Source organism: Delphinapterus leucas, chromosome 21 (assembly GCF_059928025.1).
Source record: "Delphinapterus leucas isolate spDelLeu-1000000601 "Yukka" chromosome 21, BTC_Dleu_Yukka2, whole genome shotgun sequence".
In the NCBI taxonomy this organism is placed as follows: domain Eukaryota; kingdom Metazoa; phylum Chordata; class Mammalia; order Artiodactyla; family Monodontidae; genus Delphinapterus; species Delphinapterus leucas.
Genome location: NC_143149.1, coordinates 34,260,277 through 34,278,181, shown reverse-complemented (window position 1 = coordinate 34,278,181; position 17,905 = coordinate 34,260,277). Strand labels below are relative to the sequence as shown.

General features: G+C 47.0%; 1 protein-coding gene across 1 annotated transcript in view; it reads right to left on the bottom strand.

Moving 5' to 3' along the window:
- PSD3 (pleckstrin and Sec7 domain containing 3) overlaps positions 1-17,682 on the bottom strand; it is a 572,386-nt gene extending 554,704 nt beyond the window's left edge. Inside the window, exon 1 of the mRNA XM_022571390.2 lies at positions 17,088-17,682. Coding sequence (XP_022427098.2) covers positions 17,088-17,411 — 324 coding nt within the window. The 5' untranslated portion in view covers positions 17,412-17,682. The remainder of the gene's footprint in view (positions 1-17,087) is intronic.
- Positions 17,683-17,905: the final 223 nt, after the last annotated feature.

Genomic DNA, 17,905 nt, shown 5'->3' with positions numbered 1-17,905 from the left:
ACTATCAGTTTTTAAAATTGGTCAATCTGTAGGAACTAGGAATTGAGAGAAATTGGTATTGTGCCACACCTCAGTTTGAGACATAATTCGGAAGAAAAATAATAATAACAGTAGTGGTACCTAAGTTTTCTGTCCCCTCTTTGCTTTATAGTGTATTCATACCTATTACCCCATCTCAGAGGCTCAAAGAATACGAAAGCTGGAAGAAACTCCAGAGCCATCTCATTCAAAGCTCCATGTGAGAGATAGGGAAACAGAAAGCCGTCACTTACCCAGAGTCACAGCATCCTCCAAAATGCCTCCTACAGAAAGAGCACCAGGAAAGCCCTTGGACTCTGACCGTGTGTTCTATGAGCTCAAAATCTTGAATCATAACTTGTGAGGGGATAAGAAATTGCACAAAAATGGGCAGATGGAACTAGAAGATGGAAATACAATTGGATGGTGCAGATAAGGAGTGATGCTCAAGGCCCAGGGTGGGAGCTTTGTCTTATGCTGAAGTGGACCACAGCCCCCAGGGCCATGCAGGCAAGAGCTGCTCCGGAGGGACCTGCAGCAGTTGCGGCTGGGTGACTGATCTCCCTCATATGAGCCAATAGGTGACAGTTGGGCTTATCAGCTCAGTGCACTGTGCATCATCTAGCCGGCTTGGAGCAGCGTGCCCAGCATTCTGTCTCTTCTGTCCACTGCAGATACCTCCCTTTAGCTTCCCAATGTGGAACACCCGGGGGTCCGAAGGAAAATCCCTCCATCATTTGGCACATGGGAAATGCTTTCTGATAATGATGTGGAAGAGAATGGTCTTCCACATGCCTGAAAGTTCAGTCCAGTTCATCTGCCCACACACTGGGAATACAGGACTGACTGCCCAGTCCCCTGATTTTGACTCCTCTGCAGCCTGCATATGGGGGATACCTACCTAGCAGAGGCCCCAGAACACCTGAGCAGAGTGGGTGGCCCAGGGGGATGCTTAGTAATAGCAGAGTTGAAATGGTGGGGAGCTAAGGTCAGGGACTTTTAAAAATAAAGTCAGACTCAGAGAGTCTTTAATTCTCACTTTAATCTTCCTTCTTGACAGCAAGCGGAAGGCGGGCAAAGTGCCTCAGTGCAGCGACACACAGACCGTTGGGAGCCGGTGTGCTCTGACTGTGAGGACTGTGCTGGCACTCTCTCCTGGGCACCGTTGCTTCCTCCCAGGGGATGGTCTGGGTGGGTGAGCATTCCAGGAAGTCTTTCCCACTGTCCCTATCGCTGTCCCGGGTTCCCTCCCCCAAACCCTTGTTATGCTTCATAACTGTATAGAAATGTCTAAGTTTCCATCATATCCAACCCACAGCTCTGAGGGGGACACTTCACACACCCTGAATTAATATCAAGCTAACGTTGGGCAAGTTGTTCTAAACGGTCTTAACTCAGCAAAAGAATAGCCGCCCGGCATCCATAATCATTTACTTTCAGCAGCTTGAATGCAAATGTCATTAAATCTTTACAGTGGTTGCAGTGAATGCCATTCATTTTCATCTGTAGTTTCAAAGATTTACACAGGGGAGTTTTTCAATTTGATGTGAACGATAAATCTTATACATCCTGTGGGACCTACTGGCCTATAAAAACTGATTGAAGCAGTTTCCACAAGGGCTTAGCCTGCTTGAAATAACTTGAGAACAAAGCTTCATTCTTCCTACGGGGAAGGAAAAGGGAATAGGAGAATAGGAAGAGGGGGCCAGCCAAGAGCCAGTCAACCAGACTCAGTGGAAGTGCTTGGGCAGAAGCTGTACTTATGCAAAATTCAACAAACTGTACACAAGTTAAGTGCAAGTCTGTGCAAATGTGGATCCCACCTTCAGGCAAAGGAGGTAAGATTTATAGTAAATACTTGAATCTGAGTTGCAACTAACAGGGCCATCTATCATGAAATACCTATAATTTAGACCTTTATCTCCTTTGTGCAGGAACCATGCTAAGTGCTGATATCCACTATAAAAAGGATGCTCACAGCAACGGCGGGCACAAAGAAAGTGAGGCTCAGAAAAGCTAAGTCATTTGCCCAAGGTCTCTTAGCTAATGGGTCTTCAACACCAGACCCAACTCCAAACAAGTGTTGCTGTATAAAATACAGGGCACTGCTTAAGACTGAATTTCGGATAAACAACAAATAATTGTACTAAAAAGTATGTCCCAAATATTGCTATTTTTATTTGCTAAATTTGGCAACCCTTCTCCAAATCTCATCCTTTGAAGCTATTTGTATGGAATTCTGGTTAGGAGTGAAATGGTCTATTGCCTATATGTGATATTGTGATTTATAGTAAGAAATATGTCTTTGGTCTTGTCCTGTTTCTGGCCCAGGGCTCCTAAAACCCTTGGAATTTCCTAAGGTAAGATCCAAGGAGGTGTCTTTTGTTATGTTATTGAGGTGACTTGGGGGAGGCTCCTAAAGAAGGCGGCTGGTGCCAGAGGAACCTATTCTCTCTCCATCAGAGTTGGAACTTTCAGTCCCTCCCCGTCACCCCATCTAGGGAGGGAGAGGGGCTGGCGATTGAGTTCAATCAATGATTAGTCAATTATACCCATGTAATTAAGCCACCATAAACCCCCAAAAGGACTGGGTTCAGACAGCTTCCATGTTGGTGAACACCTGGAGATTCGGGGGAGTGGTGTCCAGAGAGATCATGGAAGCCCCGTGCCCTTTCCCCAGACTGTCCCCTCTGCATTTCTTCCACCTGGATGTTCCTGAGTTATCTCCTTTATAATAAACTGACGATCTAGTAAGTAGAATGCTTCTCTAAGTTCTGTGACCCACTTGAGCAAGTTAATTGAACCTGAGGAGGGGCCCTCTGGAACCTCCCATCTGTAGCCGGTGGGTCAGAAGCACCAGTGACAGTCTAGACCTGTGACTGATGTCTGAAGCGGGGGAAGGGGCAGTCTTATAGAACCGAGCCCTTAACCTCTGGGATCTGACGCCATCTCCATGTCGGTAGTGTCAGAATTGAATTGAACTGTAGGACACCCAGCTGGTGTCTGAGAATTGCTTGGTGGTGCGGGAAAAACATCTGCAGGGTGGAATTTGGAGTGGAAGTAGGCCATAGTAAAATAGGTGCTCCAGCCCTATTTTGGATGAATCGTGGTAGCTGCAAGAGGCATAAGACTTAGACAAAATTGTCATGTAGATGATATTTGTTTTGAATATTTGTTCTGTTAAACACAAGGCAACAGGCCCCAAATGGAATTACTTCTGCTGAGCTTCACATCACCAAACCCAGGCTTAACTTTACTACAGTTTCAGCCTCTCCCAGGAATGGAGTCTTAAACCCATCCATCAGGATCACCTGGTCAGCACTAGTGAGGTCATCTGCCTGATAGACCCCTGCAGCCCCTACGGGAAAGTGACCTGACACAAGCACCCCACTCTTGGCTGGTATAACTTCCTTGTTCCCACTCCCTTGGGCCTATAAAAGTCTTTCATTTTGTACAGCACCTTGGAGCCCCTTTCTATCTGCTTAGATGGGATGCTGCCTGATTCAAGAATCATTGAAGAAAACCACTAAGATCTTTAAAATTTACTAAGTTGAATTTTGTTTTTAAACAGCTCTCAGTGTGGTAAGCCTCACAATGTTTAAACCATTCCCCTCAACACCATCAGCAAAATCATTTGAGCATCTGTCCCCGAAATACACATATTTATTTATGATTGATACGTTAATACTCTCATATTAATATATCTTGTACATTTTAAAGCACAAAATAAAAATGTTAAAGATGAGATATAAAAATATAAGAAGAAGTACCACCTCTTTCTTTCTATACCCAGTAGACTGTCCTGAGCACCCACTTTGGACACTGCTGGACACTCTGGCCCCATCCTTGTCCTGGGCAAGACTCATAATAACTAAGATTTAGTGAACACCTATGTGTGGTTTTCTCACTTGGTCCTTGTACCAGTTCACGAGCCCCCTATTTGCCTTTGGTGAATACTGGGGTGAGGGGCTACTTCAGAGTCTCAGTGACTCACCGAGTCCCACCCTAACCAGCAGAGCTGAGACCTGCAGAGCTGTGCTCTCTCACCCGGGCTGCCTGTGAGGGAGTTGAGGTGGGAGGGGAGGCAGCTGTACCAGATGCTGGAAGCTGGGGTGATGCTCCCCCCATTTTACCGAAGAAACTGTGGGTAACATTTACCTGTTGTAACACAGTTAATATGCTTGTTTTGGAAGCTGAGACTTGATCCCAGAATCTGTGCTTTTTCCTGCTTTGCTATATATTCTAAGATACCTCTGAACCTGAACCCAAGTATGAATAAAGGTTGGTATTCCCTCCTTAAAAAATAAATAAAAAGGACACTGGAACTAACCAAGCAAACTTAAACCCAGAGAACCACTAGAGTTTTATCCAATACATTTTTGTAAAATCCAAGTTTTCTTTAACTCTTTTTTTAACTCTAGGTACACCTGGCTGAAGTGTTTTACTTTTAGAATGTGGTCTAACAATGAAAACCTCTTCAAAACATTCTTGAGTGGCAGGATACTTTATTAACACGCACTTGTGCCCAGGGAGGTTTCTGTATCAGGAGCACAGGTCTCCTCAGGACCCTTCCCTTCGGTTAGACACACTGAAGAGTGGTAACAAGTGTCCGGGGAGAGGAGGAGAGGATGCTTGTGCGTGGAAAGGGGCAGAAAGAGAATCCTGTGACTCCTGGGGGGCGCGGGTGAGGGTGAGGGCTGGGGAGTTTTTTTGTTTGTTTGTTTTGGGGTTTTTTTGCAGTACTCGGGGCTCTCACTGTTGTGGCCTCTCCCACTGCGGAGCACAGGCTCCGGATGCGCAGGCTCAGTGGCCATGGCTCACGGGCCCAGCCGCTCCGCGGCGCATGTGGGATCTTCCCGGACCGGGGCATGAACCCGCGTCCCCTGCATCGGCAGGCGGACTCTCAACCACTGAGGCACCAGGGAAGCTCAGGGCTGGGGAGTTTTAAGCAGGGGAAAAGGGGCGGGAATTAAGGGGAGGCCGTCCTGGTTATGAAGTGGCGCAATGAAGCTGTTGGCCAGGGTTTTTCAGGCTTTGCTATCTTACCTCCCACTTGCTAACCTTGTCTTCAGGACCCTGAGGCACATGGCTTTACTCTTCCAACTACAGAGAGCTCTTTTGCTTTCCTACATTTCTAAGCTTAAACAATTTTCTGTTTCTCAAGGTCCCATCAGTTCTGGATAGTGGGTGATGAAATGATAGTGAATTCAGATATTAAGCGTATATATAACAGAATTTATGATTAAACAAAGAAAATATAGCCCCATCTTTATGGGTGGAGATGGGGGAGGGTATTCAGGCATTCAGAGAGAAGACCCCACCCCCTACTTCTGTGCTGTCATTCTTCCAGAAGTGCAGAGTCCAGCCCCCAGCCTGCGGCACAGAAGCAGCACAGGGCCTGGGGTGGGACGCAGTCTGGGGAAAGTTCCAGCAGACAGAGAGCTAATCCAAGCAGGGGTCCCCCAGCATCTACAAACTCCATGCCAGGCATGGTTCCAAGTACTTTAAATGTTAGTACACACTTAATCCTTATTTTCTATCAGGCAGGTTCTCATTTAACCTCTGTTTTACAGATGAAGAAACTGAGGCACAGAGAGATTAAGTAACTCACCAAGGCCACCCTGGAGGAAGGGGCAGGCAGAGTCAGCCTCTCACCAGAGTCGGGGCCCTGGGGCAGCTCTTCAAGGCTGCGCTCATGCTGACCACGTGCTGAAGGACAGATGTGAGGGCAAGACTTCATTAACTTCTCCTGTCATGACCTTTCTGGATCCTTGGCCCAAAGTTAGCAGACAGGGAGCCCTGAGCATAGCTGAGTTCCAATAGGATGGGGGTTTGCAGCTAGCTTTTAACGTGATTTTAACAAAAGAATGAAATGGCTCTCTCTTTGAGCATGTTGATGGATTCTGAGGCCTGCTACAGTCAGGAATAACTTATTTTGTCTTTTTCCTGCCCTTAAGAGAAGGCAAAGACTGCTCCAGGAGAAGCATAGACAGGCCCAGTGAGGTTGTAAAGGGAGGGAAATGAGTGCTTCAAGTTCTTGGCCTGGTCTTCGTGATTAAGAGGCCTAAGAGGCCTTAATAATCATAACGATTCCGTCTGGGTGGGAATGAGGCAGGAAAGCCAATCTACACGTTACTGTTGTGAACCGACAGGTTGTTACCGTCGCAGATTTCTAAACGTCATTTTTGTTCAGGAGTCACAGCCTGGATCACCTGCTTTGATTTGCTGTCCAAACAGCAGGATCCTTTGTGTCTACAGCAAGATACAGTCCCTGCACATTTGCTCATTCACAGAATCGTCCCAGAGTCAAACTGCCTCCCTGCTTCCTGCAAGAAATAGCTTCTGATTCACCGACTGGTCCGGCATGCAGGGCCCTTTCCTGCATCTCTGTGTCTCTTAGCAACGCCTCCCAAAGTGGCCCTGTTCAGTTGCCATCATCACCTGCCACCTGGGAAAGGAAACTGGCCAGCTCCGGTGCGGAGCCACCACTCTCTAATGCACAGACATGGGACTCTGTGTCCAGATTTTCTGGTCTTGGTTTCAAATTCTCCAGTGTTGCATTAAATTATGCTTATTTTTAAATCCTGGAATGTGTGCTTCTCTCATGATATTTTATTCTTTTCAGTAAATGTAGTTGACTAATTTAAATTTATTTTTTATACTTTCGAATAAAAGATATAAACTAACAAGCCAGAAACCTTAAATATTTTCAGTTTGAAAAGCATTCACTCTCTAAATATGTGACCACATAGTTGTTACGTTCCTTCATAATGAATCATGAAATTCACACATGAACTCAGGAGAAACCACAAACTCAAACCCTCTCTACATTCTATCAATCCAAGCTTTCCTCCCTTCATTCAGATGGCCCATCTCCATTAAGGATCTTCTCCTGACTAAATCACCCCACTGTAGGCCTACACTGATTATTACATAAAGTAGTAGACCTTTATCTTTATTCTGCTGTTTCTTGTATATATATGTCTAAAAATGCCTCTTTGCATATATGTTTGTCTACCACAAACGTTAAGCTTATAGAAAGCAGAAAAAGAATTTTCTGCCTCTGTTTTGTGCTTTATAAAGGACCTACAGAAACATTTAATAATGCTTGAAGTAACTTACAGGTAGTCAACAGTGTAATTCCTGCCATTACTTCTAACTGGATTTATGTGATGCTTTTTTCTCAAAGGGCTCCAGAAGCTGCGAACAACAAGACGACACAATAAACAAAGGCAGCCGGTCCTCAGTGGCTCACAAAACAGCATAAAGGTGGTAGGAGAGCAGTTTGCAGAGAACTATAAGGAAAAGCTCATTTAGTAAAACAGATCGAGGATGAGAAGGGAAAGAATTTTGCCATGAGCTTTCTAAAATGGCACGAAAAGTAGACTGATTTATTTAAATAGAAAAAAGTTATTTTACAGGTTGTTTAAAGCATGGAGTAAAGCTGGTTCATTAGGAGAATAGTTACCGCTATTGGGGGTCATTATTCATAAAGATTATTCACAAAGCAGATCCAGAAAACTAGGTCACCAAGCTCAGCCAGAAATACCACTGTTAATTCTTTGGCTACGGGGCCACCCAGGAACTCCTTAAATATTAGTCTAAGCCACAAGAGAAATACATTTTCATAGAAACACCACTAGGCTAAATTTATGACTAAGAGGCCCTGTGTGATCTGGCCCTGCCTATAGCTCTGAGTAAGCTTCACAGTAACTTATGCTCCCCAGTGACCCTGCAGGTGCAGGGGACTCTTCTGCTAACCCTGCCTAGAACCTTCCCTCCCTGATCTTCTCGTGGCTGCCTCCTGTCTGTCACTCAAGGCTTAACTCTGAGGTCACCTTCTGTCATCACACAAACTAAACCATTCATTCGAGCACCCTCCCCTCATCACCCCTTGTTTTATTTTCTTCCAAGCTCTTGTGGCCATGTGAAGTCCTATGCCCGTGTGTTGTTTGTTTGTTCCTCATTCCCAGTAGGAGCAAGGACTTTGTCAACTCACTGCTGTACCACCCGTGCCTGGAACATTGCTCGTCACATAGCTGGTGGTCAAGAAATACTTATTGAATGAATGAATCTGGAAGTTATTTGTTCAGCAACTTTATTCATCCCTAGCATGGCCATAGTCACAGAAAGCAACAGTATCATCTCTGAACACACAAAATCAGAAGAGGGACCTCCCTGGTGGCAAAGTGGTTAAGAATCCACCTGCCAGTGCAGGGGACATGGGTTCAAGACCTGGTCCGGGAAGATTCCACATGCCGCAGAGCAACTAAGCCCATGCGCCACAACTACTGAGCCTGAGCTCTAGAGCCCACGAGCCACAGCTACTGAGCCCACATGCCACAACTACTGAAGCCCACGCACCTAGAGCTTGTGCTCCGCAACAAGAGAAGCCACCGCAATGAGACGCCCGCGCACCGCAACAGAGTAGCCCCCGCTCACTACAACTAGAGAAAGCCCCCGAGCAGCAACGAAGATCCAATGCAGTCAAAAATAAACAAATAAATTAATTTTTTAAATATCATAGGAAAAAAAATCCTTTCTAAAACTTGTGAGATCTTCTGCTAGCTGAGCCACTCTATCCTTCCGCTGGATGAGCCCATTCAAAACTTCCACTGGTTGAGCCCACTCAAACCTTCCGCTGGATAAGCCCACTCAATCCTTCTGCTATATGAGCCACTCAGAACTTCCGCTGGATGAGCCCACTCAATCCTTCCGCTGGAGGAGCCCACTCAGTCCTTCTGCTAGATGAGCCACTCAACTTTTACTTTATGCAATTAACAAACTTGCCTTACAATTTAAACAAATCTGCTGTCTAGTTTCCTGGCCTGTGGTAGATTAAAAGAAGTATATTAGAGGTAGACACACTAATAGCAGCAAGAAGGGATAGGCCAGCACGGAGAAAACTAAAAAGTTACTAAAAGGCAAAAAGAACTGAGAAAACAGAGTATTTGGGGCATTAAGTGTAGAAGCAAACAGTCTCACAGATCTGAAGTTGCCAGCAAGCAATACTGCAGTTACAGTAATTGTTTAAGTTATCAAGAAAATTAAGTTATGTCGTATACATGTATATGTATCTAAGGAAACAGGGAAATAGTAAATGTTAAGTCCTCCTTCGAAAAGATTTTATCCAAAATGCTATTTTTACTGTTATTTTAAAGGGCAAGCAAAATTCAGTTTTCTAAGAGAATTGATTTCTGTGGAACATGTTAGAGGACCTCTTCCTCCCTCCCTCCCTCCTTCCCTTGTTTCCTTCCTCCCTCCCTCCCTCCCTCTCTCCGTCCCTTCTCACAGAACTGTGTAGCTAACCATGTCTCTTTTACCTTGAGCAGCTAGAAAGCACACAGCCAAATGTGACTTTCAAACATACTGGCTCTGTTGGCCTTTATGTTCTTTTGGGTTCTTTTCCTGATCTTGACCTTTCTTCATCTTGACACTTATTTATGTTTTCCTAGAACTGATTCTTTATTACTATTTACCTTCAACATTATTTTTATTATTTGTGCTATAGTTGTAGGGCACTTTAAATCCTTTATGGAAAAAGATTGAGATCTCTCTGCTTGTGGCATGAGATGGATGGAGTGACATTTTAACTGTTACTTCATCATACAATCAGATTGAGAACTCAGTCAAGAGTAACCAAGCTTCTTACAGATAAAATGGAATTTTCAAATGACAGAACATTGTAAGTGATTGAATAGGGTCCTGGAGCTTTTTAGCTCACGATCGGCTGGACTTGGTAATTGAAAGGTTAATACAAAATCACACATCCTGAAAATTGAAAGTTAAATTCCAAAAAGTTAAAATTGACTAAATATAATCACAGGATATGTGCACAACACAAAGGGCAGCCAAAAAAGAGCCACAGCTGCTGATTCCTTTAGAACGAAGGAGAGCGAACTTCCTCACAAAGCAGGTTGCAGCGGCCCAGCAGTGGTGACACGGTGGAGCCAGGGTTCTTTCCTTTGCCCATCTCGTGTTTTCACTGATACAGTTCAGTTCAAGGAACATGGCTTCCCCTCACTGTCCTGACTTCTCGGATTCTGTGAGTAGCCCAGGGAGTGGCTGTAATGTTGAACAGATCACACATAGAACCCAAAGGGCTAGAGAACCCTGCTTTCACTGAAGGACTTATATTTATGTAAATCATGTAGCATTTTACAGTCTCTAAAAATCTACAAGGAAAAAAGTCTTTGAAAGAGAAAACTTACCATATTATGCCCAGTAGCAGATTCTGGAAACAAATCTATTTATAAATCATATCAGGCAATAATTTGATTCTAATACATTGCTTGTTCAGGGATGCTTTTTAAAAAAATCTCCTTAAGAGCTATAAAAACTGGCTTCCCTAAAATCAGAGAGGGCTCAGATAGGACATTTATAGAAAGCAGTGACTTTGTAAATTTTAAGTGAAACTCCCTGAAAGTGTCTTTGTCATCTATTGAGTTGGCCGTCCACACCTGCCCCCTTCTCTCCACGTCCCATCAACTTCTAGGACCTGTCCCTCACACAGGTTTACATGGTTATAACCACCTTTGGGCTCTCAGTAGACCTGATAGCACCATATGAGCTGTCCCCACCACAGTAGGTTGGGTGGGCACCAACCCCCAACCTGCACTGGACCAAGAAGCCTCTTTGCAGGGGGATTGGGAAGCAGGTCTGAGGAATCCCAATCTTTAAGGAGAGGAGATATAAATCTGGGAGTTGTGGGTGACCATATTCCTCCCCCTGGAATAGGGGAAGCAGATGTGCAAAAAGAGAAAGAATAGTTCAGAGAAGAGTGCTGGGAAGGGCAGAGAGCAACAAGTGAGTTGAAAAGAGAGACCTGGGGCTTCTCTGGTGGCGCAGTGGTTAAGAATCTGCCTGCCAATGCAGGGGACATGGGTTCGAGCCCTGGTCCAGGAAGATCCCACATGCCGCGGAGCAGCTAAGCCTGTGTGCCACAACTACTGAGCCTGAGCGCCTATAGAACCCGTGTTCCACAACAAGAGAAGCCACCGCAATGAGAAGCCCGCGCACTGCAACAAAGAGTAGCCCCTGCTCGCCGCAACTAGAGAAAGTCCACGCGCAGCATCGAAGACCCAACGCAGCCAAAAATTTAAAAAAAGAAACAAAAAAGAGAACTGGATGCCCTGGAGCCCTCATGCCAGGTGATCCTGATGCAGCTGCACCCCCACCTTGGTTCTACACACCCAACACTTACAGGCAAGGGTTCTCCTCGTAATGAATCCCCCTCATTGGGGTTAAGTAGCCTTGAGGGTTTCTATTACACACAACCAAGAATCCTAACTAATCTACAAGTGATAGAACACTTTTGTTCAAGGGCACAAAACTTGAAAGTTAAACTGAGGCAATTGTTGGAACTGATTCCAGCTGGCTGAGTGCGGACAAGCCTCTTCTTCATTCTGGGCCTTAATTCTGGAATCGATTTCCAATATTCCCTTTGCTAAGTAATTAAATCACGGGACTAAAAATACAAAACAATCCCTTTCATCGAATGTATTTCCTTTTAATATGGGGGAATAACAAAACACAACTCCTTTTTGTATAGTTATAAAAAACTCAATTCAGTATTTTGTCCAAATCTCTCAGGGCAAACCTAATACTTAACTCGTGCTACCAATATTTTGTAGAGAAATTTAACACTTGAGATTAGAAAATTGGGTATATATTGGTGTAAATTGTTTAAAAATGTATTTTGGTTCCTTTTTAACCTCTGGATCCTGGAGAGGTATCTAATTTTACCAATAAAGGAGTTTCCCAACAGTAGTGACTTCTAAATATGATGGATTTTTAGAGATTTGTCATCAAAAGCTGTAGCTTTGGTAGAGTTTTCACAAACACAGGTGCAAAAGGATTGGCAAGAATTTAGAATCTTGAGCTAGTGGGAAGGAAATCACAGTCTGATCTTTTCACATTTCAGATGAGAAGTTGAGACCCAGCGTGAGGAGGTCGCCCTTACTTAGCTAACTTGAACCAAAGAGGGGGCCAGACCTGGGTCCCAGCTCCTACCCCGAATCATTTCTACAAGTCTCAGAGGCAATGTGTGAAGTGGTCCGTGTGCTCTCCGCCCTCTTCTCCCATCAAGATGTGGAGGTGAGATGGGGCCATGAGGGCAGCTCCTGCACAATGACGACAGGACGTCTGTGTGAACGTCGAAGGAAGGGGTAAGGAGAGAAAAAGAGTAAGAGAACATTGTCATGGGAACGCCGAGGCAAACCACAAGATGAAAAAGAGTTGAAACCCATTCTGCTACCTCAGGTTTTATTTACTGAAATAATAAATCAAGACATCTGTGTCAAAACCAATGCAGTGTAAAACAAACTAAAGATAAGCTTTTGAATCTGATCAACACTGTCTTCTAAATACCAGAATCCTTTAAAAGGGATACCACTGCACATTTATCTACATCACTGTTCAAATTACTATATGGCATTTGTGCAAGCTCTCTCTTTGTTCTAGCTTCTTTTAAAACTTCTAAATTGCTCACCAAGAATGACTAATATAATGACAGAATTATCTAGAATTTTATCTTTCTATGAGCATAACAGTTTCTAAACTCACAACAGGCCAGAAAAGTCAAATTGGCTTAAGAAATTAAGCATTTACTCCAGATGAGATCAATGACCTCCTCCTGGGGATTAGGTGTACCTGGGGGTCAGTACTGAACTTCAGAAGAGAACTTCATTCAACTCGAATCTGGTCAGAGAAAGAAATATCAGGCTTTAGGGAATAGACAGCAAACGATTGTGGCCCTAAAATTTTGTGGTGGGGATTTGTGTTACTGCCCAAAGATGGCACTGACTCCTATCACTGGATGTTAACCCCCTTCCAAGTTTCATTCATTCAACTGATTGTTCAGTGCTGGTCCTATAGAGAACATCCCAGCTCCCGCTGAAATCCCATATCCCCTGAGAGATGCAAGCCCGCTGAGGGTAGCTTCCCTGCCCTGGAGCCGTTTGACAAAATAATTAATATTTAGAGACAAGCGGAGGTAGATGAAATTAAATTATTTTCATACTTTTATTTCATTAAACAGTTTCATTCCCTTTCTGGATTCGAAGATTCATACTTATCCCAGAAGGTCAGAGCTGGAAAGACCTCAGAGGTCAGACGGGGTAACCTTGCTTTGCTCAGTGAGTCGTCAGGGCGCTTAGCTAGTTGGCTGGCAGAACCAGAGCTTCATTTCACCTCCTGAATCCCAGTGACAGTGACCTTTTCTCTAAATAAAATCTATCAAAAATTGATACACTTTACAGACATATTTCAGACCCTGTTTTTATTTTAAGGCAAAACAATCCAAGACACAGAGGGTTAAAGCTATTCTCTCTGATCTGCTGTGTACAAATGGACCCCCCCTTCCCCCCAGCACCTCAGGGAATAACTGCCCCCTACCCCGTCCCTGTGCCCCCGCCCCCAGCCTCCAGGGAGGCCCTTTCTGCCCTGCTTATTCTCACTCTGCCTTCTAAACCCTGAACACTCCTAGCAGCTGGTGATGAAAACTCAAAAAGCTAATTGTTTTTGAGATGAGAGAGGAAGAGAAGAGGAAGACCAAAATAAAGAGGTAAAATCCTTGGGAAATTTAAAGCTACAGGTGGGGTTTGTAGAAATGGCATTTGGGGGAAATTTTTAATATTACTTACTGCTAATTTTCTTTCCTTTTTTTTTTTTTTTTTTAAGTTGCTTTCTTGGGAAGGGAAGCTGTGAAATGGCTCTTTTTTTTTTTTTTTTCTGGCTGCTTCGGGTCTTAGCTGTGGCACGCGGGATCTTCGTTGAGGCATGCGGGATCTTTTGTTGCAGCACCCGGGCTTCTCTAGTTGTGGCGTGCGGGTTTTCTCTTCTCTAGCTGTGACATGCACGTGGGCTCCAGGGCGCATGGGCTCTGTAGTTTGCAGCACGTGGGCTCTCTCGTTGAGGCACACAAGCTTAGTAGTTGTGGCGCGTGGGATTAGTTGCCCCGCGGCATGTGGGATCCTACCTCCCTGACCAGGGATCGAACCCACGTCCCCTGCACTGTAAGGCGGATTCTTTACCACTAGACCACCAGAGAAGTCTTTCTAATGTCATTTACACACCCAAAGTCATTGTAATTTCAAAACATAAAATATGTAAGATAGGAAGACAGTTAAAAAAATGGAAAATTCCCAAAATGATTGTAGAGAAAGCTATTTTCCCCTCTCGTTTGACTTGTGTCTGTTTTCTGTGTCTTTGTATCTTTAGCCCCAAACTCAAGTCACATATCAGCAAGGCTAGGTCACTAGACCTGATAGTCCTGAAGCCCCTTCTCCCATGTCCCAGGAGTGCTTACAGGACCCCAGTCCCGGGGCTGGTGGGCTGCCTTCTGAGGAAGCCTCGCCCTCTCAGAAGGCAGTGAGAGCAGAGCTCCAGCCTCTGCATGGACCACAGGAGCTCTGTCCAAGCTGCTGCATCCTGGCCTCAGGACATAGCAAGTCACTGACCGTCCTCAAGCATCTGTGTCCTCATCCACAAAGTGGGCACAATGATAATGTATAACCTCACAGAGTTGTGAGGTTCTGATAAGAAGGAATCATGCTTTGGAAGCTCTCTGTAGGGCACAGAGAGCTGTAGTTTTCACTAAAGCCTAGTCATGGTTTGGATGAAGAACTAAGTGATTGCTGTACCCGCTCCTTGTGATACTTGGATACATCAGCAATGTTCTCTCTGGACCCCATTTGTTTCAACAATAAGGGAGTAAATTTAGCCATTTGGAGAAGAAAGTCTACACTTAGGATCCAGACTTTTTTAGAAGTTGATACAAGGACCTCCATCCTATGATACGCATGTAGGAATAGATTTTGCTTCCACGTAATCAATATTTCACTTTAATAAATGTAGTAAATAATCACATTTGTATGAGTGTATTGAGTGAAAGGCCTCTTCACTGATAGCTCACAGAAGACATTTTTAACCAGTCTGCTGTCACTATGCGGTGACTCACACAGCTAAGTTCCAACTCATGCGAGGACAGGGCGGTGCTTGCGCACCAATCTATCAGACCCAGGGAAACAGTCATGTGCCCAGGGCTGGGCGGATGGAAACCTCTCTTTGTTGATTTCTTCCTTTCTCTAACACCCAAGGCCAGGCAGGGGTCACCTGGCTAATAACAGCCATGAGGCACCTGAGGGACTTGTAGTTCTGAAGGTGCTGATTTTCCAACTCCCTCTTTGCTGTGACAGAGACTGTCACACAGTCTGACCAGCATGGTCAAGGTTAAGTTTAGCCCTGCTTTCTCCCCTGACCCCAGAGCCCCCAAATTGACCCCTCTAACTCCATGCTTCCCGGTCCTACCTGCTGTCCCACTGACTTTGCTTCTCTTCTCTCCCCTAAGATAGGGCTACTGAGGGACCCTCATTGGCCCCGTGGCGACTGCCAGGCAGGTGGCGTCCTCAGGGCTTTCTGATGGGAAAACTGAGAGCTCTGGTGGTTTGCTCAAGGTTAGGAGTTGAACCTGGGGTTTCCAGGATTTTAGCCAGGAATCTTGCCATCCTTGCTTTAGATGGGGCAGATGTCTGGGGATCCATTAGCAAAAGTGGCTAAATGGGGCAGACAGGCAGAAATCCACCCACTTGGAACAAGTCCCACAGTGCCTCTCCCTAGAGGACTGGCAACAGCTCTGAGGTTTTCTTATACCTGGAAGGCGGAGGAGAAAGGAGGGGAGATGGAGTTTTCAAGTCATCAGAGCAGCATTAAAGTACACAAACAACTACCGTGTGACCCCACATTCAGAGACTGGGCTCTGACGCACGGATATGTCATTCCTCTTAAATCCCTGTAGGAAACGCAAGATACAAGGACTAGGATGGAATGTAAACCATTTCTTAAGGAAGCATGCTAGCATTTCTCTTCTTCCAAGAGTTTCCCTCCAAAGAGAACTTGAGCTCATCTTTTCTCCCTGATTCTCTACTGTGGCTGTAAGGGCTGCCTGTTACGGGGAAAGGGGCAGGAAGGAGGGTGTAGAGGCACGCAGGAGGGAGGCACAGGCTCCAGATGATGCAGCATCACGTCCACACCTCTGGGAGGCCCCTCTCCCGATGCTGTGAATTTCATCCATTTCTCTGGTGACTTCCCCAAGCGTCCCTCCATGTGGACCTTCCACACAGTCCAGCAAGAGGCCCCTCCTCCATCTTATCCCACCAACCCCTCCCTCACCCTCATTGCCTGTATATGGACAAAGTATAGCAAGATGTCCGTGCTATCGGGAAAGAGAAAACAAAGGCATAATTTTTAATTTTGTCCACCCATTTTGGGATCAGTACATCTGAGCTGGGTGGAGAGGGGAGGCTGGGCTCAAGCACCAGCCCAGAGAGGAGGCTGAGTGGAGATGCAGAGAATAAAATGCGAAGAGCAAAGAGTAGGCTTGGCCATGACTGGAGCTGGAAGAGACGCTGGAAACCACCCAGTGCTACCCTTTCCCTTCTGGTGGGAAGGGAAGCAGGGCCTGGAGGCTGACGCCAGGAAGAAAAACATCGACCTGCCGGCAGGGGTGGAAGGTGGTCCACTGGGTACAGATGGGGCTGAGTTCCAAGACTGCACTCCAGTTCTGGAAACCTCCACAAAACCCACCGAAGGCTCCCCAAGTCCCCCTCGCCCATTCCGGAGAACAGGTTTTGCTTCTGCCCTTTCCTTTTTGTGAGCAAGAGGAGGATTTTTGCCTACTCACTTCCCAATTCCTTCATCTGGAGTTGGGGATAGGAGCCTTTGTTTTTCGGGTGGCTATGCAGCTTAACACCCAGCATAAGGGCTGGCACAGCACAGGGCTCAACAAGTGTCCGTGCACCGCCACCAACCTCCCTCTCCGCTTTCCCATAAAGGACGCTAGTCTTTGGCAGAAATCTTGGGAAGGAACGATACATTCTCTCCTTCCGCAGGATAAGCCGCTCGTGCAGGGAAGGTGGCGGAGCACAGAGGAAGGAGCCAGGCCCACAGCGGACAGGAGACCCCAGCGTGAGGAACTGGGGGCCCTGCGGGCACATCGGCCCCCTCTCTCCACTCTCGCTTCTCTGGGAAAAGCTCGGGTCTCAGGGATTCAGCCACGCGCACTTTCTTACCTTGAGAGGCAGGGCGGCAGGCGGGGCCGGGCAGCTCCTGCTGGTCTGGAGGAGCGCACGATGCCTGCCGAGCCTGGCGCTCCTGGGCCGCGTGGACGTGCCTGAGCCCTCAGCGCTCCGCGGGCGCCCCGGGCAGGGGGCCGGCGCCTCGCCACTTCCCCCGGACCGGTGGCTTTCAGCCGCGGCGGCGGCAGCCAGGAGCTGGGGAAGGGAGCCTCCCACGGCGTCCTGAGCCTGCGGGTCCGTGCCCCACACGTGCAGCGGGGCAGGACCGCCCGGCCAGGGCTTCCAGCCCGCGGAGGGACTGCGACCACCGTCGCCCATGCCGCGAGCCGGGCTAGGGGGTCTGCATGGCCGGGGCTGCCGCCGTCCACGGGTCCCGGAGGCAGGGGATCTGCGAGCGCGCCCCCTCCTTGCATCCACGTCCCGGGTTTTCTTCTCTCCCTCTTTCCCCTCGTCGGGAGCGGAGCAAATGGGAGCAGCTGGTGCCTCTGTCCCACGGCCCTGCCTCTGCGGGGGAGGGCCAGCCGGGCCCCGCGGGAGCCCGAGGGCCCGGCCTGCTGAGAAGCCTGTCCCGGGACCCGAGAGAGAGCGTCCCTCCTCCGGGCCCCCTGCGGCCGCAGTCCGGGCGGGAGCCAGGGCGGGGCGGGCGCGCGCCGGGGTGGGCCGCAGCTGCACGGAGAGGAAGGAAGTTTTCATCTGCTGCTGCTCAGCCATGTCCTCCAGGGGCTCGGCTGGTCCAGCCGGGTCGACTTTCAGACCTCGGTGCCCAGGGATACGAAGGCCGGCAGCTGTGGGCAGGCGTGACCTGGCCCCAT